The 24,812-nt window shown below is 41.7% G+C and overlaps 1 protein-coding gene across 6 annotated transcripts in view; it reads left to right on the forward strand.

Moving 5' to 3' along the window:
• Nucleotides 1–13,765: 13,765 nt before the first annotated feature.
• eps15l1a (epidermal growth factor receptor pathway substrate 15-like 1a) overlaps nt 13,766–24,812 on the forward strand; it is a 366,481-nt gene continuing 355,434 nt past the window's right edge. For all 6 annotated transcript variants that reach the window (XM_060846401.1, XM_060846406.1, XM_060846402.1 and 3 more), the window contains exon 1: nt 13,766–13,839. In XM_060846401.1, the coding sequence (XP_060702384.1) occupies nt 13,813–13,839 (27 nt within the window). In that variant the 5' untranslated portion in view covers nt 13,766–13,812. The remainder of the gene's footprint in view (nt 13,840–24,812) is intronic.

Here is a 24,812-nt window from a genome sequence, read left to right on the forward strand (position 1 = left end):
TTTTCATTCAAAGGGAAATTGTATACCTTCACGCAACTTTGTCAAGGTTACTGTAAATCCCTCACCATAGATAACGAGGCGGTACACAGGAGTCTGGAAACTCTTGCTCTACCCCAGGGTCAGCGATTCTGCAATATGTAGGTGATTGTTTGATAGCAGCACCAATAAAGGAACAATGTGAGAAGGATACCTTTGCGTTGCTCTGCTATCTAGCAAGGGAAGGGCACAAAGCCAGTCTCGCAAAGCCATAATTTGTACAACAACAGGTGAAGTTCTTCGGTCACTTAATATCTGAACAAGGGAAGGCTATTGGTCAAGACAGAGTTCAAGCAATCCAGCAAATGCCAAAGCCTTACACGAAGAAACAATTACTATCTTTTTTGGGCATGTGCTCCTAATGTAGAACGTTTATCCCACATTACGCAACCCTTGAGTCTCCCCTAAGTGACATAGCCCATGGGAAAGGTTTGCAGAACCAGAGACTGTTACAGTGGACCCCAGAGACCGAGAGTGCCCTTGTTGAATTAAAAGGACATTCCAAACTACACTTACGCTGGGGATTCCGAATCGAAACAAGCCTTTTGTACAAACGGTGGATGAGAAACATGGCTCCACGACACCTGTGCTGTTGCAGGATCATGGGGGAAGATTGAGGCTGGTAGCTTATTTTTCAGCTAAACTAGACCCCGTAGCGGCAGGATTGCCTAAATGCCTGCGTACCGTGGCTGCAGCTGAAAAGCCTATTGTAGCGTCCAGGGATATAGTTGGCTATGGTGAATTAACCCTTCTGGTCCCACATGCAGTATCCGTACTGCTTTCTGAACAAAGGACCGCATACATGTCAGCAGCACGTTGGCTCAGATATAATACTGTGTTATTGGAGATGCCTAACATTATAATAAAGCAATGTAACATCCTTAACCCTGCAAGCCTTCTCCCCACAGAAGGAGACAGAGACCCACATGATTGTGTCGCAGTGACTAATGAAATTTGCACCCCTAGACCAGACTTGCAGGGTTCACCACTTCAGAATCCAGATATGGAGATTTTTGTGGACGGGTCACCATTCAGGAGCAAGGAGACAGGCCAGAATTGTGTTGGGTATGCTGTAGTGACTACCTACGAGATAGTCAAAGCGGGATTACTCCCTTCTCATCTGTCAGTGCAAGCAGCGGAGCTGATTGCCTTCACTGAGGCTGAGGGGAAGACAGTGAATATTTACACTGATAGCAGATATGCATTCGGGGTTGTACATGATTTTGGAACCCTGTGGAAACACAGGGGCTTCTTCACCTTCCACTGGAAAGCCCATCGCACACCATGACCTGATTTCTGACCTCCTGGAAGCGGTCCTGTTGCCTAAATCAATCGCTGTGTGTAAGTGTGAAGCCCACACAAAAATAATGATTTTATTTCTCAAGGCAATGCAAGGGCAGACTCAGCAGCAAAAACAGCAGCCCAGCAGCCAATAAGTGAGCAGATTGACATGTGTATGACAAAAATTTGTACGGGACGTACGGGAGTTACAGTCACAGGCCACACCAGAAGAAAAGCGTGAGTGGACGGGAGCAGGATGCAGTGTGAAGGAAGGAGTATGGTGTGGTCCCAATGGTAAACCTTGTCTACCACAATCATTATTTCCATTCTATGCCAAACTGACACATAGTAAGGACCATGTGTCAAAAGGGGGAAATTTCGGCACACTGGTACACTAAGGGATTTACTCATTACTCCCAGAAATATTGCGAGCGTTGTGTTATCTGTGCCACTAATAATGTGGGGAGGGGAATACGGATGAGTCAGGCAGCACACCCCCAACCCCAAAAACCTTTTGAACATTTACAGATGGATTTCATTGAACTAATGTCCAGTGAAGGGAAAAGTTATTGTCTGATAATAGTTGAGATGTTTTCCAAATGGGTGGAAGCATTCTCCGCGTCTGAACAGGATGCCAGTGCAGTAGCCAAGGCTTTGCTAACGGAGATAATTCCGACATGGGGCATCCCTGAAAGGATCAGTAGCAACAATGGGACCATTTGTCGATAATGCCTTACAGCAGACCAGTGATTAATTGGGAATAAACATGAGACAACACCAGCGAGCGGTGGCACAGTGGAAAGAGAAAATGCTACCCTAAAAAATAAATTGACAAAATGTTGTGAGGAACTAAGGGTGGCATGGACAAAGGCACTCCCGATTGTGATAATGTATGTGAGATCTCGGAGGAGAGGAAGAGCTAACCTTAGCCCGTTTGAGATTTTGTTTGTAGGCCGCCCAAGGCCTAAGGTAAGACAGATAACAGGCCACTGTGAAGATGAGATGTTGTGTTACTGTATAAAACTCTCTACACTTTTATCTCAAATACAGAATCAAGTGAAAGCAGCACTACTCCAACCAACAGAAGGGAAGCTGCACAATCTAGAACTGGGAGACTGGATAGTGGTGAAAGACTTCAGGAGGAAAAACTGGAAGGCGAAGAGGTGGCTGGGACCGTTTCAAGTGTTCCTTACAAAACAGACAGCAGTTAAGATCACAGAGAGAGCAACGTGGATACACACCAGCCATTGCAAGTGCGTAGTTGGGCCTGAGGAGACATTGGACAGCACTGGAACCAATTAAGTGCAAGTAGTGATTAGAAGCCCCATACAAATATGGAGCTGCCCCAGCTCACACTTTTAACGAGCGCCCTGGTAGGACTATTCGTAAGGGCAGGGGCATTGTGTGGACCCCACACTACCATGGCTTTGATGAGTGTGACATGTGAACATGGGCTGTGTACAGGGCACACCAGAGCAAGTGACGATACCACCACAAAGCTGTGTTTCGGGTCGGTGTATCTGAGGAAAGGCCTGGTGTTTCCTCAACATTTTCTGATGTATAGCTATTCTGGCTCTGTACTTTTTTTTATTGTTGCTGTAGTTGTCCTTGTTGTCATAAAAAGGGGGAAAATGTAATGGAAAATTATCCATTTACTGTGAAATTTAAAGAGAATGTTTTGTTTAAATCAATGCTGTGCTGAGCTTTGTAAATGATGCTTTGGTGTAGGTTTGCAGTTAGATTATCTCTGTTTGAATCCTGTAAACATTCAACTCTACCTTGTGATAGTCGAACTCAGCGAAAGCTGAATAACTTATGTCTACGACCAGGGGATGTGAGGATAACAACTTGAGTTTCCCCAGTCTCTGCCCTCGAGAGTGTGATAAGGAATGCTATAAGGCAGGCGTCTGTGTAAATGTTTCGGTACTCATTGCATTAAGGCTTGGTGGAATGAGTCAATCTTACAAAGTTTTAGTAAAGACCCTTGCTTTGCTCTTGCTAATTATTGAGTCAAGTCGATTTAATTTCCATGATAGGGCTCTTGCCTGAAATGTCGATTCTCCTGCTCCTTGGATGCTGTCTGACCTGCTATGCTTTTCCAGCAACACACTCTCGACTCTTATGTTACAGACTTTTAATTTAAAAATCTTACATGTAGCAGGTCGAAAGAATGTAATCGCAGATGCGTTATCGTGGATTTAACTGATAAAGTTTAGATGAGATTTGCATTTATCCAATTTTTATATACGTGTATATGGGAATAAGTTAAGGTGAACTTAGATTAAAGTTATCCGTATGTTATAGTAAAGTGTTTAAATAATAGAGAAAAAAATGAAGCCATCTTTCATTATGATGGTTCATGTTTTCTTAAGGGGGAGGAGTATTAAAGGTGTCAGGGGTACTGTACCTTGAATGACTGAGCAAGCAAACAGAGTGCTGGAGAATTTATAATGTATCATTTGGTCCAGCAGCTAGCAGTACTTGGGTTGCTATGAGACAAAAACAAATTCAAATTCGGCCAATCAGCTTAAATTATGGCCCAAGATATTAAACTCCAATCAAGTTTGAACTTGGTAATCTGATGCTTTAGGGTAAAGGACTGGGGAAAATTGAACAGTTGGGGGAGAATTGCCAAGCCACTAACATACGCAGACTGCCTGTAGAATATCTCTCTTAAAGGTACCTTTATCTATCAATGACCTGTGAAACAGAAACTCGAAGAAGAAGAAAAGAAGACGGAGGAAGAAACAAAGAGAAGATTCAACAGCTTGCTGGTTTTGAAGTTTGTATTTTTTGGTAAATCTTAGTTGGGGGTTTTATCAGACCAGTGTTATAGATGGGCAAATAAAAAATAGGCTAGAGAAAGGAGTTGTAAATAGTTGTTACTTAATTATTCCCTGTTAGACTTTAAAAAAATAAAATTGTATATTTTTACTTTAAATAATCACCTTTGGGACATTTTCTTGGCCTCCAGATTTTCCACAGATTACTGCACAGGGTAAATCTTGTCTGTGTTGTTGGTTTGAATTAGCGGGGGCGGGGGGGGGGTTACCCTCTGTCATAACAATAGCACAGCTTATATAAAATGTCAGAAGTCACGCAATACAGGTTATAGTCCAACAGTTTTATCTGAAATTGCAAGCTTTCAGAGCATAGCCCCTTTGTCGGGTGACCTAATTGTGTCCTGTTCTAGTCACTACACTTCAGGAAGAATGTTAACGTCCCTTAGATGACACGATGACTCAGTGGTTAGCACTGCTGCCTCACAGTGCTACCAACACATGTTTGATTCCAGCATCAGGTGACTGTCTGGGTGGAGTTTACACATTCTCCCCCGTTCTGGGTGGGTTTTCTCTGTGCATTCTAGTATCCTCCAGAGTCCAAAGGTGAGCAGGTTAGGTTGGTTAACCATGGGGAATGCAGGGATACAGGGTTACAGAGATAGGACGGATCTGGGTGGGATGTTCTGTGCAGGGTTGAATGGCTTGCTTCCACAATGTAGAGATTCTATGCTTGTGCAGAAGAGAATTAATACAATGGTTCTACAGATGAGAAATTTTAGCTACGAGGTTAGGTTGGAAAAAACTGGGATTTTCTCCTTGGAGCAAAGAAGATTTGATAGATATGTACAATATTATGGCAAGTTTGAATAAAGTAGACAAAGAGAAGCTGGTCCCAGTAACTGTTGGCACAAAAATTATAGAGTCTAGCTTTCAGGGTTTGAGCCATAGCCTTGGGAGGTGTGGATAGGAAGAAGACTTTCTTTCATGCAACAAGCAAAAATGATCTGGAATTCAGTAACTACAAAACATTATGGAATTGGACTCAATCAGTGATTTCAAAAGGAAATTGGATGGACACGACTCGCATTTTATAGCTCTTACTCATTGTTTTGTCACTTTTTTTGTTCATGGTTTTTCAAGTTCACCAGGATCTTTGCTCATTTTTAAAATTATTGTATGTCTTTTCTTTTGGTTTTATGTTGTCTCTGATCTCTTTAGTTAGATGTATCATTTTTTTATAAGTGGAACTCTTTTCACCTGGTTGTGTAACATTAAGAGTGTTATTTTAAAAACTGCCACTGGTATTCTGTTGTCTTACCTTTTGTTTGTATTTATCTATGGGATGTGTTTGGCCAGGTCAGTACGTATTGCTCATTGCTAATTGCCCTTGACAAGCTGACTCAGGACCACTGCAGTTTGTGGCTTTCTTGCCCATTTGCTTTCTATGTTCCTGTTGATGGCAGAAGTCACAGATTTGGAAGATGCTTGATATATTCGATGTCAGGAGATGAAGCTGCTATTCTTTTTCTCTCATCCATGGATTCCCCCATTTGCCTGTTCATCTCGTACTTCTAATTTATGTTGTTCCTATTGATACCCCTCTGTTGGGCATAGTCTTCCCTTTGAAGAAGAAGTACGGGATAAGATGGTAGGGTGAATTCAATTGGTACATGTGCATCGGTCGAGGAAGTTAATGTTTTCAAAATATTAACAAATAGAAATCTCACATAACTTGACTATTGAGTATTGCCAGGGATAATGTCTAGGTTTTACTGTCTATGTTATTTGGGTATTTTCACTCTTTCCTCTTTTGGGGAAACCCATCTAAATGTGAATTTGGCTGAAGTGTGTAAATGCTTTGAACTGCTCTACCTGCATACCAAATGCCTTCTTCACTATCCTATCTACCTGCAACTCTACTTTCAAGGAGCTATGAACCTGCACTCCAAGGTCTCTTTGTTCAGCAACACTCCCGAAGACCTTACCATTAAGTATATAAGTCCTGCTAAGATTTGCTTTCCCAAAATGAGCACCTCACATTTATCTGAATTAAACTCCATCTGCCATTTCTCAGCCCATTGGCCCATCTGGTCCAGATCCTGTTGTAATCTGAGGTAACCCTCTTCGCTGTCCACTACACCTCCAATTTTGGTGTCATCTGCAAACTTATTAAGTGTACCTCGTATGCTTACATCCAAATCATTTATGTAAATGACAAAAAGTAGAGGGCCCAGCACCGATCCTTGTGGCACTCCACTGGTCACAGGCCTCCAGCCTGAAAACCAACTCTCCACCACCACCCTCTGTCTTCTACCTTTGAGCCAGTTCTGTATCCAAATGGCTAGTTCTCCCTGTATTTCATGAGATCTAACCTTGCTAATTAGTCTCCCATGGGGAACCTTGTCGAATGCCTTACTGAAGTCCATACAGATCACATCTACTGCTCTGCCCTCATCAATCTTCTTCGTTATTTCTTCAAAAAACTCAATCAAGTTTGTGAGACATGATTTCCCACGCACAAAGCCATGTTGACTATCCCTAATCAGTCCTTGCCTTTCCAAATACGTGTACATCCTGTCCCTCAGGGTTTCCTCCAACAACTTGCACACCACTGAGGTCAGGCTCACTGGTCTAGAGTTCCCTGGCTTGTCTTTACCGCCCTTCTTAAACAGTGGCACCACGTTTGCTAACCTCCAATCTTCTGGCACCTCACCTGTGACTATCGATGATACAAATATCTCAGCAAGAGGCCCAGCAATCACTTCTCTAGCTTCCCACAGAGTTCTCGGGTACACCTGATCAGGTCCTGGGGATTTATCCACCTTTAACTGTTTCAAGACACCCAGCACTTCCTCCTCTGAAATCTGGACATTTTGCAAGATGTCACCATCTATTTCCCTACAGTCTATATCTTCCATATCCTTTTCCACAGAAAATACTGATGCAAAATATTCATTTAGTATCTCCCCCATTTTCTGTGGCTCCACATAAAGGCCGCCTTGCTGATCTTTGCGAGGCCCTATTCTTTCCCTAGTTACCCTTTTGTAATTAATAGATGTGTAAAAGCTCTTTGGATTCTCCTTAATTCTATTTGCCAAAGCTATCTCCTGTCCCCTTATGCCCTCCTGATTTCCCTCTTAAGTATACTCCTACTTCCTTTATACTCTAAGGATTCAGTGGATCTATCCTGTCTATACCTGACATATGCTTCCTTCTTTTTCTTAACCAAACCCTCAATTTCTTTAGTCATCCAGCATTCCCTATACCTACCAGCCTTCCCTTTCACCCTGACAGGAATATACTTTCTCTGGATTTTTGTTAACTCATTTCTGAACGCTTCCCAATTTCTAGCTGTCCCTATACCTGTGAACATCTGCCTCCAATCAGCTTTTGAAAGTTCTTGCCTAATACTGTCAAAATTGGCTTTCTTCCAATTTAGAACTTCACCTTTTAGATCTGGTCTATCCTTTTCCATCACTATTTTAAAACGAATAGAATTATGCTCGCTGGCCCCAACGTGCTCCCCCACTGACACCTCAGTCACTTGCCTTACCTTATTTCCCAAGAGTAAGCCAAGTTTTGCACCTTCTCTAGTAGGTACATCCACATACTGAATCAATGGAAGGAGATTGGACAGACTACGGTTGTTTTCGTAAGAGCAGAGGAGACTTTAGGAGGGTGGAGCAGGGTGACACGATTGAGATGTATAAAATTATGAGGGGCAGGATAAAATGTTTCTCTGTGATGGAAGGACAAATAACCAGGGGACATAGATTTAAGGTAACGGGTAGGAGAACATGTGAGAGAAAAAAAAATTTTCACCCAGAGGGTGGTGGGAATCTGGAACACACTAGAAATCTACATAACATTTAAGAAATATTTTGATGTACATTCATGATGCCAAGATATACAAGGCTATGGGCCAAGTGCTGGAAACTGGGATTGGAGTAGTTAGGTGGTTGTTGATGATCAGAGTTAAAAAATCACACAACACCAGGTTATAGTCCAATAGGTTTATTTGGAAGTACTAGCTTACGGACCGCTGCTTCTTCATAAATTTGATCCATGCCAGTCCAACACTGGCAACTCCACATCATGTTTATGATCAGTACAGACTTTTTGAGAAAAATTCATTCACAGGTTGAGAGTGTCATCAACAAGTTCAGCAGTTATTGCCCATCCCCAATTTGCCACAGAGCAGTTAAGAGTCAACCACGCTACTGTGGGTCTCGAGTCACATGTAGGTTGACCAGGTAAGGACGGCAGGTTCTACCCTTATGGACATTAGTGAAACGGATGGGGTTTTCCCCAACAGTTGGCAATGGATTCATGGCCATCATCAGACTCCTAATTCAAGATTTTTATTGAATTCAGATTCCACCATTTGTCGTGACAGGGATTCAAACCCGGTACCTAAAACATTACCTGGGTCTTTTCATTTCTCACCAATCTGGTTGAATGTGTTGAGGAAATTGATGGTCACTTGGCTTATAGATCTTCAAAAAAATTGACAAAGGGCTATATAATCCAATTTAGATATGAGCTTTAAGTGGACGGATCCTGGATTGGATGAAGAATTAATTGCATTCATGTAGGCATTAGGCGTTGGTGTGAGAATGTTTACTCTTCAGTATCCTTCTGTTATCTGGGAGGTCTTGCAGCATAATATTAATGTCACTATCTCTGGGCCAGAAGTGTGCATTTGACCCCCATGCCGAGATCTATTGGCTATGGAAGGTATGTTCATAAAGAGTCAAACAGACAGGTTGTCTGCTTGTAAATCCTTCCAATATATCTGATGGAACATCTTATGAGCAGAGGAGTTTCCTGGCCTGCTATCCTACAGAAGGCAATGGCAAACTACTGCAATGATGTTGCTCTTAAGCCTGGGCCAACCCAGTGGAAGTCCATGCCCAACTTTCAGAAATGACAGGGAAGAAGAGACAGACAGATCTATATATTAAAGATCTAGGTGAAGGTTTGAGGAACTCTCTACAAGTTATGGATGACACAAAGATTTGAACTGTGAAAGATGTGGAAACGGTTATAGGAGATGACATGTAATGTAAACCAATACAATGTGCACATACATTGGACTAACAACATGCATTTCTGCACCACGTAGGGTTCCAACTTGGAGCAGGAAGGAGACTGAGGTGTTTAGGAAATGGGTCTCTGAAGATTCAAGACTTGTGCAGAGTCCATAACAAAATAACTTTAAGAAACACAAATGAGAATTAAGATGTATTGCTAGACTGAGCCAATATAAAGAGCACTGCTGTTCTTCGACAAGAACCTAGTAGGAATGATATATTCAGTTTTGATCACTTCAATGAATGTTACAGAGGGTCTGAAAAATGAGTTTTTTAAAATATTTACTAAAAAGGGTTTTCTTTATGCCTTCTTTTCTAACATCTTTTAGAAGTAGGATTAGGTTTGATGAACCTGAGTCTTTCCTTCCCACCAATTTCAATGTTTATAAATAACCGAGATTTCCTCAATCTGGCACTGTGGGTTTTGCAAATTATTTCTGACATCTTTTCTGTTGCTTCTGTCACCTTAATAAATACATTATCAGCACTTGACAGAAACATCGAATGCTTTGAATGAAATATTAGCAGGGAGATGGGAACCGAAATTGTAGTACGAGTATACAGGAGGTTGAGAGTACTGAAGTCAGAACTAAGCTTTCAAGATCGTAAGAAGGCACCGGCAAGCAAGACGTTGATTTGACGTGTGTCTACTTCAATGCCAGGAGCATCCAGAATAGGTTGGGTGAACTTGCAGCGTGGGTTGGTACCTGGGATTCCGATGTTGTGGCTGTTTCAGAGACATGGGTTGAGCAGGTACAGGAATGGTTATTGCAGGTTCAGGCTTTTAGATGTTTCAGTAAAATCAGAGAAAATGGTAAAAGAGGGGGTGTTGTAGCACTGTTAGTCAAGGACAGTATTACGGTTGCAGCAAGGACGTTTGAGGGTTCATCTGTTCGGGTAATATGGGCTGAGATTAGAAACAGGAAATGAGAGGTTACCCTGTTCGGAGGTTTTTATAAGCCTTCGAATAGTTCCAGAGATGTAGAGGAAAAGATAGCAAAAATGATCTTCGATAGGAGCAAGAGTGACAATGTAGTTATTATGGGGGATCTTTAACTTTCCAAGTATTGACTGGGAATACTATTGTTCAAGTAGTTTATGTGGGTCGGATTTTGTTCAATGTGTGCAGGAATATTTCCTGACACAGAATGTAGACAGGCCAACAAGGGGCGAGATCACATTGGATTTGGTACTGAGTAATTAACCTGGCCAGGTGTTAGATTTGGAGGTAGATGAGCACTTTGGTGATAGTGACCGCAATTCAGTTATGTTTACTTTAGTGTTTGAAAGGGATAGGTATATACTGCAGGGTACGAGTTATAGCTGGGGGAAAGGTAAATTACGATGCGATCAGGCAAGATTTAGGATGCATAGGATGGGGAAGGAAACTGCAGCGGATGGGCACAGTTGAAATGTGGAGCTTATTCAAGGACCAGCTACGGCAGGTCCTTGATAAGTATGTACCTGTCAGACAGGGAGAAAGTTGTTGTGCACAGAAGCCGTTGTTTACTAAAGAAGTTGAAGCTCTTTTCAAGAGGAAGAAGAAGGCTTATGTAAGGATGAGATGTGATGGCTCAGTTAGAATGCTTGAAAGTTACAAGTTAGCCAGGAAAGACCTAAAGAGAGAGCTAAGAAGAGCTGGGAGGGGACATGAGAAGTGGTTGGCGGATAGGATCAAGCAAAACCCTAAGGCTTTCTACCTGTATGTCAGGAATAAAAGAATGACTAGAGTAAGATTAGGGCCAATCAAGCATAGTAATGGGAAGTTGTGTGTGGAGTCAGAGGATATAGGGGAAGCACTAAATGAATACTTTTTGCAGGTAATCACACTAGAAAAAGACAATGTGGTTGAGGAGAATACTGAGATACAGGCTACTAGACTAGTTGGGATTGAGGTGCATAAGGAGGAGGTGTTAGCAACTCTGGAAAGTCTAAAAATAGATAAGCCTGATAGGATTTATCCTAGGATTCTCTGGGAAGCCAGGGAGAAGATTGCTGAACCTTTGGCTTTGATCTTTATGTCATCATTGTCTACAGAAATAGTGCTAGAAGACTGGAGGAGAGCAAATATTGTTCTCTTGTTCAAGAAGGGGAGTGAAGTCAACCCTGGAAACTATAGACCTGAGAGCATTACTTCGGTTGTGGGTAACGTGTTGAAAAGGGTTATAACAGATAGGATTTGTAATCATCTAAAAAGGAATAAGTTGATTAGTGATAGTCAACATGGTTTTGTGAAGGGTAGGTCATGCCTTACAAACCTGATCAAGAAGGTGACCAAACAAGTGGCTGAGGGTAAAGCAGTTGATGTGGTGTATATAGATTTCAGTAAGGCATTTGATAAGGTTCCCCATGATAGGCTATTGCACAGAATATGGAGGCATGGGATTGAAGGTGATTTAGCAGTTTGGATCAGAAATTGGTTAGCTGAAGGAAAGCAGGTGGTGGTTGATGGGAAATATTCATCCTGGAGTTCAGTGACTAGTGGGGTATCGCAAGGATCTGTTTGGGTCCACAGTTGTTTGTCATTTTTATAAATGACCTGAACGAGGACATAGATGGATGGGTTAGTAAATTTGTGAACGATACTAAGGATAGTGCCAAAGGATGTTGCAGGTTACAGAGAGACATAGATAAGCTGCAGAACTGGGTTGAGAGATGGCAAATGGAGTTTAATGTGGAAAAGTGTGAGGTGATTCACTTTGGAAGGTCTAATGGTAAGATTCTTGGTAGTGTAGATGAGCAAAGAGATCTCTGTGTCCAGGTACATAGATCCTTGAAAGTTGACACCCAGGTTGTTAGGATTGTTAAGAAGGCATACAGCGTGTTAGCTTTTATTGGTAGAAGCATTGAGATTTGGAACCATGAGATCATGCTGCAGCTGCACAAAACTCTGGTTCAGCCGCATTTGGAGCATTGTGTACCGTTCTGGTCACCGCATTTTAGGAAGGACATGGAAAAGCACAGCAGGTCTGGCAGCATCCGAGAAGCAGGAAAATCGACATTTTGGGCAAAAGCCCTTCATTAGCTTGTCCATGCCGACCATTTCCTAAATTAATCTACTGCCATTTGTCATTACTTGGCCCATATCCTTCTAAACCCTTACTATTCATATACCCTTCCATATGCCTTTTAAAATGTTGTAATTGTACCAGCCTCCACCACTTCCTCTGGCAGCTCATTCCATACACAAACCACCCTCTACATTAAAAAGTTGGCCCTTAGGTTCCTTTTAAATTTTTCCTCTCTTACCCTAACCCTGTGCCCTCTAATTCTGGACTCCCCCAACCCAAGGAAATACCTTGTTTATTTACCCTTTCCATGTTCCTCATGATTTTATACGGTCATCCCTCAGCCTCCGACGGTCCAGGGAAACAGCCCCAGTCTATTCAGTCTCTCCCTATACCTCAAACCCTCCAACCCTAGCAACATTCTTGTAAATCTTTTCTGAACCCTTTCAAGTTTCACAACATCCTTCCTCCAGAAGGGAGACCAAAATTGCACACAATATTCCAAAAGTGACCCAACCAATATGCTGTACAGCCGCAACGACCTCCCAACTTCTATATTCAGTGCACTGACTAATAAAACCAAAGATACTAAACATCTTCACTCTCCTAAGTACCTGCAGATGCCAATTTCGAGGAACTATGAACCTGCACTCCAAGGTCTCTATTCAGCAACATTCCCTCAGATCATATCATTACGTGTATAGGTTCTAGCTGAATTTGCCATTCCAAAATGCAGCACCTCACATCTATCTAGATTAAACAACATCTGCCATTCCTCGATCCACTGGCCCATTTGATTAAGATCCTATTGTATTCTGAAGTAACCTTCTTTGTTTTCCACTACACCTCCAATTTTGGTGTCATCTACAAACTTACTAACAATACATCCTATGTTGACATTCAAATCGTTTATATATTTACTTGTCAGCATCTGAGTAACACAATGTCCTTTGATCGTTAATATTCTTCCTTCGTTGTCCTGAGGGCATGTTGGTAGACCTTCCGGATGAATTGCTGCAGACCTTGAAGTGAGAGTGTTCCCATGATGGTACGGGGTAGGGAATTTCAGAATTCTGTCCTGAAAGCGATGCTGGTACACCGACAAATGCTCAATTAGCATAGTGCATGCATAAAACCCCATGAGGTATCCAGCGTTTAATGCAATCATCACAGTGCACAGCTTATTGGAAATATTCAATTGGTCAAGCAACGGAGAGAAAAGAAACTGAGTTAACATTTTAGGCAGATGACCTTTCATTAGAACACCGAGTGTTTCCAGCTTTTTCTGTTTTTGTATCAATTTCTCAGCACAGCGGGTTTTTTTTTCGCTTCTGGTTTGTTTGTTTATTTTTCAAAGCTGGTTTGAGAGCGATATTTTAGGGACACGCTTTTTCCTAAAGTATAGCTCAGTCCCTTTTGACAGCAACTTCTGCGCACACATAGGAAGAGGCAATGTATCAGTCGACCCTCAGCGCGTGCGCGGGCAGCGCGTCAGGCACAGCCCCCAGCCGTGGGCGTGTGCGAGCGGACTCAGGCCTGTGTGCGCATGCGCGGGCGCGCTCCCTCCCTCTGTCCCCGCGGTCTGAGCGCGGCTGCTGCTCCGCGGGGAAGATGGCGGCGCTTGTTTCCCTCACTCAGGTACCGAGGACGATCTAGCTGCTGGGTTGGGGTTGGCTGGGTGCTGAGTGGAAGGGAATAGAGGGCGAGCCCGGGGTCGGCGGTAGTAAACCTTGAATCCTCCCTGCGCCTAAGCCCGAAGCCCCTGGAGCGGGGTCTTCGAGTAATTTCGCTGTCAATGGGAGGCTAATGGAGAGACAGCTAGGCCGCGGCCGGGGGTGAGCCCGAGCGGATGGAGGTGGGCGACGGGCGGGAGGATGAGGTGGGTATAGGTCTGAATGGTAGCCGCGTCCCCAGCCCGCACCGGCCTAGCAATAGCTCCGGGCCCCGCTCCCTCAGCAGCGATCATCGGCTGTGAATGCAGAGCACGCTCCCTTATTCCCTTTCCTCTTCTTACTGTCACTCATGAGTATGGGGTCTCCCTCCATCTGCTGCTTGTTTACAATCAGCCCGCTGTGTGGAGGCTTGGTGCGTCTGCACTTGCTGCACTGTCTTCCACTATTCCCAGCGGAAGTCTGCATCCCTGCCCCTTCATATGTATACTTAGATATTCCCAAGACTGATGCTTCCACTGATCGGTGTTTGTATCGCCTTCCTCATATTGGGACGTGGATCTAGAGTTTTCCTGCTTTGCTTCCTTTCATTCCAGCGAACAGTAGAAGTTGACTGAGAAATTATTCATTGTCCCAGAGCACCATGTAGACGCTCACAAGGTTTTATTTTCAGCTGACTCCTTCGTCGTCTTCTCCTGAATGTGACAGCTTGCTGAGATGGAGTTTCACAGGCACTGTTAACCCGTCAAATGACTCTGCAAGTGTCCATTCTTCAGAGCAGGAAGCCGTGTTGGTGATTGTTGTGCTATTTGACAGGGATGAGTTTTCACAACTGAGCCTGACATCCTTGCAAAAAAAAACTATATAAAGCATAAACAGCCAGCAGGGGTCACTGGACAATTGTGCAGATCAGGAAACTTGGCTCACGTTTTTCTTGCCTTTACCTGAAATCATTCTAGTAGCCCCATCGTAAATATGATTCAGGTTAATTTAACTTGTGAAGTTGGTGGCCTGATACCAGGCAGGCATTTTGCTATAAACATGAGGTAGGCATTGCAGCGTAGTACTGCTTACAAGAAGTATTGGTTAGATGCTAGAATTTATAAGAGTAGAATGTGGTCTGAGATGCACAAAATTTGACATTGACAGAGACCTTAAACATGATTTGGCATTGCTGCAATTGCGTTTATACCAAATAATATCATTTGTATTTTGGACAGTATATTGTGGTCTAAGTCTGAGAGAGATTCTTTCTGTTCTTGTTGGTTTGTGAGTTGTGAGCAGTCTTGTGCACGGGAATGTTGTTTGTCACATTTGATATTTGGAATTCGCTGTGCAGTTATCATTTTATATTAGTCATGATGATGCATTCATATTGATGTGTATACACAGGGGTTTGAATTAGTAGATGGTACATCTATTAGAGATAGATGATAAAGTTAAATTTTTGGGTGTTTGGTTAAATATCAATATTGAATTAAAAACAAATGTTGGCAGCATCGGTTCAGGTAGCTTTTGCAGGAAGAGAAACAGTTAATGCTTAGACTAACAACCTTTGAGTGTTTACAACTTTTTTCTATTTTTCCCATTCTTGACATGAGAGTGGGAGAAGCAGTTTATACCAGAATTATTGTTTTCCGGTCAACTAGGAGATAGATTTCCTTGGTGCTGAAGGCAATTTTGATACATAAAAGATTTTTATGCTTGCTACACCAACTTAAAATAATTCTTTCTGTCTACCTATACAGGCAAAAGGATACTTTTTAAAAATTAATTTTGTGAATTGATTGTTTATCTAGACATTTGAATTCTGATTCAGGACCTGATTAGCAAGCTGTGGTGACTTATCTGTGTTGCTTTTCATTTTCATTGATGGTCATTCATGCCTGTTTTCTGACAGTGTATGTTACTTCACATCTGATGAAACCTTTGTCATTCTCTGGAAAATTATCAACAGATTTAACCACATTGTAAGGTTCTCAGTTCTAAGATGATTTAAAGTTTGCTAGGGTTTGGCCCTTAATTTTTGTTCTGTTCAAACTTATGGAACATTGAGACTTCTATATATTTCTGAGGACTACCTCTGAATTTGGAATGAATTTTATCAGTGCCTTGTGCATATATATGCTAGATAGCACTTTTGAATCTGTACTCTTTACATTGCTAAAAAGGACTACTGAATATAGCTAGTGACATTGTATGATAAGTATTTGTATTCTATCTTTTCCCTCTACATTTGCACATGAAATTTGAGAAGTATATTAACTTTGTTAAAACTTTGTAGGTCAGACGGTTGCAGCATTAAAACCTGAATAAATTGCAGTGAGCAATATAGTGTGAAGGCAAACTGAGTGGAAGAAGCAGTTTATACTCGAATTGTTTCACAGTTATGTCTCTTGCAATCTGTAACATGCCTCTGGCATAAAATTTATATTAATATAAAAACTGGTTGAACTAGCACTGTGACTAAGAGTCTGCTGATTTAACTCATTAGTATTAGGAGTACTCAGTGGAAGTTAATTGATTTGCTGCTTATACACCAGATTCAATGTGTACTGTAGCTATTGTCTGCTAATAGAAATGGAATCTGACCTCTTAAAAAATAATCTCTTTGGTGAATCTTTAATATTTTGAACTCCCAGGTATAGTTTCACACTACAATAGTGGAGCAATGCTCTGAAAGCTTGTGATTTAAAATAAGTCTGTTGGTTATGACCTGATGTTGTCTGACTTCTGACCTTGTTTTGGAGATAGTTTAAAGAATTAATTGTACATTGAAAGTTCTGTGGTAAGTCAAGTATAAGTGTCTGATTCTCAGTGGCTGGGAAAACTTAGTTAAATAGTGTTAGCCAATCAATGCTGTGTGTATGTATCTCCAGGTCCTGTTTTATTTAATGGCTTTATAATCCTTCATATACCCATCAACTTGGTAGTTTCACTGCAAATACTAAATTGCAGTTGGAATAAGAGAGATATATTGGAGTAATTTGACATTGTGTAAGACGTTGAGTGCTCCTTTTCAGGGAGGACATGTTTTGTGTGCGCGTGCGCACATGCACAAACCTGATCATCTTTATTGCCCATTTTTATGATGTGAGTTATATGCAACTTTCTTGCATTGTGGCTCATTGGTTTCTTTGTCTAGCTGTCTGGCTATTGTACTCAGTCCTGCAAATTGTAGAAACAATTTAGAGTCTTCATGCGTGAACTTAGCAGTTAAGCATTCAAATAATGCTAGTTGTGAGAAGACAGCAACTTCCATTTAAGTTTTGCTCAATTTGTAAGGATTGTAAATTCAGTTAAATAAATGTTGAAAATAATTCTGTTTCGTTATTGAATTGAAGAACGACTACAAACCACGGAAATTACTTTTGCAGCCTGCTAATTTGTTTCCTACAGGATGCAGTACTTTGAGTTTTGTGTTTAATTTAGAATTAAATAGTGATATAAGCATTATCTCCTTTTTTGTCTATTTTCCTTTACTTTTTCTCTCATCGGGAGAGGAAGAGTAACTACCTTATTTAATGTGATAATTATTTAGCACTGGAGGGGAAGAGAGGTTTACTAAGCAGTCAGATCTTTCCCTGACTTTCTTTTTAAAGTTTTAAAGAGAATTTCGTTTATACTTTCTCCACACATTGGTGAAGTAAAACCCCAGCAATGAGTGTATCGGAGTGTATTACTGTGTTGTTATGCAGGTTATGTTTCAACTGAGATTTTTGAAGGAGGGGATGAGAGAGGTTTAGGATGGAAAAGTAATAATACGGAAGGAATGAAAGAGGATTTGAGAAGTGACAGGTTTAGTGGGTGAAGAGGAATGTGGAAGAGAATTCAAACACAGAAGAAGGGGAAGAAATAGAGTTATGTGGTTCACATTTCAAGTAAATAGTTAAAAACAAAGCATGTTTTTGTATTTTGTTGTCGGTGAGTATAGTCTATTGTAGCTGTCTCTGTCAGTATACCACTTTTCAACTCCTCACAGCTGAAAGAGTAGCTGTTCAAGCTTGTTAGTTCAGACTGGCTTTGGCAGATGCCAGGGAAAAGGCTGATCAGTTACTGATGTATTTTTGAGAGAAAGAAAAATAACTAAACTGCAAATCTCGATGTGACGTTTCCCTCTATTTCATCTCTTCGAAATGAATTAACTTCTGTCAGGATAATTTTCACTCTGAAGTAAAATCACTGGACTCATGTTAACTCCATTTCTCTTACCACCGATGCTAACAAACCTGCTGAGTTTGTCCAGCACTTTCTATTTTTATTAACTATCTTTCATGACTCCATATAACAATAGTAATTGTTGACTGGTTGATGATAACGGCATCACAGTTAAATCAAAGTCTTATCCAGTGTTCACGTGAAATGAATGTATATACACCAGTGAAGTGAGAGTGACTGCCCTTAACATCAAGACCACGCTTGTCATCAAGGAGCCCTAGTAAAATTTGAGTCAGTTGGAAACGATGGGAAAATTCTCCACTGGTTGGAGTTGTACATGACACATAGAAAAAGTGTGTGGTGTGGTGGTCTGTCACTTCAGCTCAGGACTTGTCTGCAGGAATTCTTCAGAGGAGTGTCTTTGGCCCAGCAATCGTTAGCTGCTTCATCAATGACTTTCTTTCCATCATAAGGTCAGAAGTGGTATTAAAATACCTATTCAAGATGGCTAGGGGAATCCCTGATGGACTCGACCAGTAGCCTGTCTTGGTTTATCCCAGAGATCGTACTCTGAGGTAGTCTGGAATATAAAACTCTTCTAGACAGTTTGGTTTAAATTTACCAATGGCATCAATGTTACACCATAGCTTGGATACGTACAAGCCAGGCTTGAGCTTTAGCAGAGTAGTGGCGCCAGCTGTTATCCCTAGGAGCTCTGTCAGTTCCCCCACCCCCTACCAACCCTTATTGTTGCAAACAAGCTATCTTCATGTGGAATTTTTGTAATTTTAGTAACAAATTCTATATTAAAATGGCAAAAGTTTGCAGAGGAAAAGAAACTCATTGACCGGTCTGACTAATTAAGCAGCATGCACATCAGAGTGGGAAACCTTGATTCAGCCAGGTTCCAAATGGTCGATTGCTTTGGCTTGATAACCTTCCCTTTTAACAGTACATCATAACGAGGGATGAGTCAAAACTATGTGGAAAGGTCATGAGGTAACCTTGCTCAGCTAACATGTCCAGTATCATTGTCCTACAAAATGGCTTTACTTTTAAAATCATTTTGAATTCCTAGAATGCAAATTCAATTCGTAACCTTCCCAGATCTTGAGCTACAGGGAACAGCAAACAGACATTCAATCCACAACAAGCCAGTGTTCACTCAAATCAGACCACAAAAGGCTAATCTTTCCATCAGCTTTCTCTCTCTCTCTCTCTCTCTCTTTTTCTCTTCCTCTCCACTCTTTTCTCGCTTCTTTTTTTTCTCTCTCGCTTCTCTTTTCTCTTTCTTTCTGTGTCCCTAGAACCCTTCAGTCAGTGAATGTAATTTACAGAAGAATGTTTTTTTTCTCTCACTCACACGTGAACATCTTCCAAGTGTCACCCTTCATATTTTCCTAGCCTTTAAGGGTAATGAGACATTCACTTCCCAGAGCAGTCAAGATGAGGGAGCTGAGCTTCATAAATTGAAATCTGTTCAGTGTGGTATACATGAAAACGTATCAGGATTGTTCTATTATGTGCATATTCCATTCAGCTTATTAAATTACAAGTTATTTTCCTAGTTTGCTTTTACATCTTATGGTGTTATGAGTTTAATGTAGTGATGTGTCATACCAATGCAATGTTACTTGTGAAAGTAACTGGTGAGGAACATGCAGAGAGGCTAAAGAGGGATTGGGTGAGTGGACGAAAACATTACAGACGGAAAATGATGTGGTGCATTGTGAAGTTATCCCCTTTGGTAGGAAAAACAAGGAAGTTAAATAGTTTTGAATTTCCAGTGACTGGGAAATGTTCAGATTCAGTCTGACTTGGGTTTCTTTGCACATGAATCAACTGGTTGGTTCACTTCTATTACAAAGAATCTTTTTGGGACCGGTGGGATTTGAACCATTTTCTTCTGGTTCGGAGATAGGGACATCACCACAGCTCCACAAACGAAAACTTCAAGGGTTGCCTTTATTATGTGGGAAAGAACTTGGAACATAAGTGCAAATAAGTCTCACTTAAGGTGTTGGTGAGTCCTCATTTGGAATACCGTGTGCAGTTTTGGATGACTTCAGTGAAGAGAGAATTTACTTGTTCCTAGAGGGAGCATAACAAAGGTTCACTAGGTTGTTTCTTGGGAGGAGGGAACGTTCTATGAGGAGAGATTGCAGTGGCTGGACCTAAATTGTTTGGAGTTTAGAAGAAAAGGTAGTGATTTCATTGAAACATTTAATGTATTTCAGGAGCTTGACTAAGAACGTGTTTCTCCTGGTTGGAGTGTCTAGAACGGAGAAAGTACTTTGACTAAGGAGTTGGTTATTGAGGCTGAAGTTAGAAGAAATTAACTTACCATGGTTGTGAAATTCCCTGTCCCAGAGAGTGGTGCGTGCCTGGTCATTGAGACTGCGAATGAGTCAAGACTGAAGTTGTTTGATGTTTGGTTAAGGGAATTGAAGCATGTGGAGATGTTGTGGAAGTGGAATTGAGGTTGGCATCAGTTATCTTGTCAATGGACCAAATGGCGCACTTATTTTTAAGGCTCTTACAGCACTTAACAGGATAGTTGCTATGAAGGTGTTCCCCAGCCAAGACTTTGCTTTTTCGAGAATTTAACATTCATGTTGTTCATAAGGGTACAATTTCCTCTGTACAATGCAGTCTCTTATTTAATTTCTCATATTATATCATCAAAATGACTGAGGGCGGCCCCATCGACCATAGCGCACTCCTTTCCCTATCCGATTTGTAGGGATTAACTATCAGTGTGGTCTGCTTTTGTATAAGCCTCATTTTTGGAAATACTGGAAGAGGTCCCTGTTAGGCAGTCCAAACTTCTGATGCATCTGCTGAAAGGACATCATAATCTCCTCATCGAACAGGTATCCCAAGCAGGAGATACCTCTGGACTTCCAAGTTTTAAATGTAGCATCTGTCAGCCCTGGCTGAAATCCTGATGCTCTCACTATAGGAGTATAAGGGGAGGTTTTTTGCAGGTTACCCTCATCTTGTCACATTATCCTCCAGGCTTTAATTGTATTTTACAGTAGGGTGTTTACAATAGTCCATAATAGCTCTCATCTTATCCATAAATAAAAGATTGATGAGGGAATATTTTGCTTGGGAGGTCACAATATCTAACCAGATTGGGTCTCTTGTGACCCACAAACAATCAGCTACATAGGATAATAAAGAACTCAATTGATACCTCCTGGAAATCTGGAAAGTCCAATCCTCCCCTTACTTGTGGAAGCTGCAGCTTTTCTAATTTGGTAAGGGGCCGTCTATGATTCCAAATAAAGGAGCTGAGCCAGCCGTAGAGCTTACACAACACATGTCTCGGCAGCATCAGGGGGAGCGTTCTCATAGGATATAGAAGACAAGATAGAATATTCATCTTAACTAAGGCTACTCTGCCTAACCAGGATATTGGGAGATCTCCCCAGCGTTGAAGGTCCTGCCTTATTTTCTCTATTCGGTGCACAAAATTGGCTTTATATAGCTGACCAAATACTGGAGTGATAAAAATACCTAAATATAGAAAACCTTCAAGTGACCACTGAAATTGGATACGCTGGTAAGACCTCCCAAAGACATGACCTCTGATTTCATAAAATTAATTTTATAACCTGTGAACATACCAAATAGATTGACCACTTCAATTTGGCAGGGCATGGATATCAAAGGATCACTTAAGAGGAGGACATCATCCGCATAGAATGATTTTGTTTGCCTGATCCAACCCTCGGAGCCATTATGTTAGGGTCAGTTCGTATAGCTTCCGCTAGTGGTTCAATCACTAGCATGAATAATAATGGTGAAGGAGGACAGCCCTGACGAGAGCCCCTGCCAATACTAAAACTATCCGAACCTAAACCATTGGTGATCACCTCTGCTTTGGGATCGTTATTTAATACTGAAACCCATTTAGTAAATACCTTTCTGACACTGATCCTTTCCAGTGTATAAAAAAAAGATCATTCTACCCAATCAAATGCCTTCTCTGCGCCCAAGGAGACAACTAAACCCGGTATTGTTTCCTGTTGACAGGCTTGTATCATATTTAAGACCCTTCTAATATGACCTGCGGCCCTTTATAAACCCCATCTGGTCCTTTTTTATGATGTATGATAAGACCGTCTCCAGTCTTAATGCAAGGATATGGGTCTATATGATGAGCAATCTTCTGGGGCCTTTCCCAAAGTGGGCGGCACGGTGGCACAGTGGTTAGCACTGCTGCCTCACAGCGCCTGAGACCCGGCTTCATTTCCCGACTCAGGCGACTGACTGTGTGGAGTTTGCACGTTCTCCCCGTGTCTGCGTGGGTTTCCTCCGGGTGCTCCGGTTTCCTCCCACAGTCCAAAGATGTGCAGGTCAGGTGAATTGGCCATGCTGAATTGCCCGTAGTGTTAGGTAAGGGGTAAATGTAAGGGTATGGGTGGGTTGCGCTTCGGCGGGTCAGTGTGGACTTGTTGGGCCGAAGGGCCTGTTTCCACACTCTAAGTAATCTAAAGTAATCTAAATCTAAATATTTGCTTCTCTCAGCGAAGGCGGGAGGCAGGTCTGACTGTGTGAGTAATTGTACATATTTATGAGTGGCCCTGCCAGTTCCCCTATAAATTCTTTATAGAACTCAACCTGGAATCCGTCTGGTCCAGGTGCTTTGTCACTCTGAAGCTGCCTAACCACGTCGAGTACTTCCTAAGTTGTCAGAGGGGCATTCAAGATCGACACCTGCTCCGAGGTTAAGCCTGGAAGGGCCAAATTTTTAAAGAAGGATTCCATCTTCCCAGTTCTATCCTCTCAGTCCTGCGATTTATACAGTTCAAAATAGACTTCTCTAAAGGCTGTATTTATCTTTTTGCGATCACAAGTCAAGGTACCAGCACTTTCTCTAATGGACGTAATGGCTTGAGGACCCTTTTTCTTTCTGGTAAGGTATGCTACACTGCTGTCAGGCTTGTCACTGTACTCAAATAACAGAATAATATTTCCCACTCTGCTTTTTGGGTAAGTGTGGTATTCAAGGCAGCCCTTATTCCTGATGAAGGGCTTTTGCCCGAAACGTTGATTTTGCTGCTGCTCTGATGCTGCCTGAACTGCTGTGTTCTTCCAGCACCACTCATCCAAAATCTGGTTTCCAGCATCTGCAGTCATTGTTTTTACCTAAGGGCTGTGATCCGAGTAATGGAAGGCCTGTCAGCATACGCTGTCTCAGCTGTCTTTAAGGGAGCTTCGAGCAGGCGCTGTTGTTCTTCCTTTTGTCTTTTCCAGGTCACAGAATATGAGATGATCAAACCTTGCATGTATGCCTTAGTGGTCTCCCACATCATCGCCGGGTTACTGGATGTACCTGAATTAATTTCCCAGAAGGTTTTGAATTCCTGTGAAACATACTTTATAAATTTGCTATCCTTCAATAAAAAGGATCCATATGCCAATGTTGGGGGCCTATCCCATCATCCCTAGTCTTGACTTCCATACATACTGCGGCATGATCAGAAATAGCTATATTACCTATTTTACAGGACAGTATGGAATTCAAAAGGGTCGAGGGGGCAAAAAAAAATCAATACTGGTATGGCAGTTGTGTGGGTTAGAGTAGAAAGTAAAGTCTCTACCCCGGAAATGAAGGCACCTCTATACATCTTCTAGCCCGAGCTTCTTATTTTGATCTGCCAGTTGTCTAGATCTCAGAGATATACCTGTAGTGCTCCTAGGTATTCTATCCATCTCTGGGCCCATAATACAGTTAAAATCTCCTCCTATAATTGTATGGCAGACCGCAAATGCCATCAATTTAGACAAAGCTTAGACAAAGGGTGTGCTGGGGGGCAATAAAGATTCAAAATTCCATATTCTTCTCTATGTCTTAGGGCTTTGATCAATATATACCGTCCAGACTAATCTTTTATCTGGCTTAACATTTGGAAAGGAAGATTCTTCTGAATAAGAATGGCTACTCCCCATCTTTTTGAACTGAAAGATGAAAAGAAAGCCTGATCAAATCCACCCTATTGTAGCTTTGTGTTCTTTATCAAGTAGATGTGTCTCCTTTTCTTTTTTAAGACTTGATAATATCTTTTTCCTTTTGATTGGTGAATTGCTCCCCTTGACATTCCAGGTGCACCACCTAAACGAATGGCTAGCTATGATCGTCCAGGCAAGCCCGAGACCCCCCAGGAGGAAGAACCTCACCCAAAAGACCTTGAATAAAGACCATAGAAAATTCACAAATACAAAAATTCTGTAGAACATTTAAATTAACACAATTAAAAACTATTCCTAAGTTTTAAAAAAACCACGCAAAACATATTTGAAAGGAGACTTTCCCCCTTGCTCCCAGGGGGCATAAGTACCTATCGGTAACCCCACCATAACCTCTTCTATCTAGGGCCCTGCCCTCGGCCCAGGCATTATAGAAAAGAGTAGACAAATTCAAATGTTTTATAAAATGATTTAAAAGTGAATGACCTCCCACCCCCTCTACACCAACACCTGGGTGTGTTTAGCAAACACAATACAAAATAAAAATATATAAAGTTACAAAATTACAATCCCAGCAAGTATTAGGCAACAAAGTAACATGAAGAAAGAGGAAAACCCCGCTCTAGAAAAAAAGGCAAAGCAGAACAAACCCCCCCGACAAATTGAGCAAGCCGCACGCAGTATAAAAAGAAGAGATCAAAGAAACAAACCGTATGGATAACGACTTTATTTTGCCTCCCGTGTTTACCCTTTTTTTCTTCATCTCTCTTCCACTCATCTTTTCCCCCCAACCCTCAGGGAAAG

Source organism: Hemiscyllium ocellatum, chromosome 28, assembly GCF_020745735.1.
Source record: "Hemiscyllium ocellatum isolate sHemOce1 chromosome 28, sHemOce1.pat.X.cur, whole genome shotgun sequence".
Lineage (NCBI taxonomy): Eukaryota > Metazoa > Chordata > Chondrichthyes > Orectolobiformes > Hemiscylliidae > Hemiscyllium > Hemiscyllium ocellatum.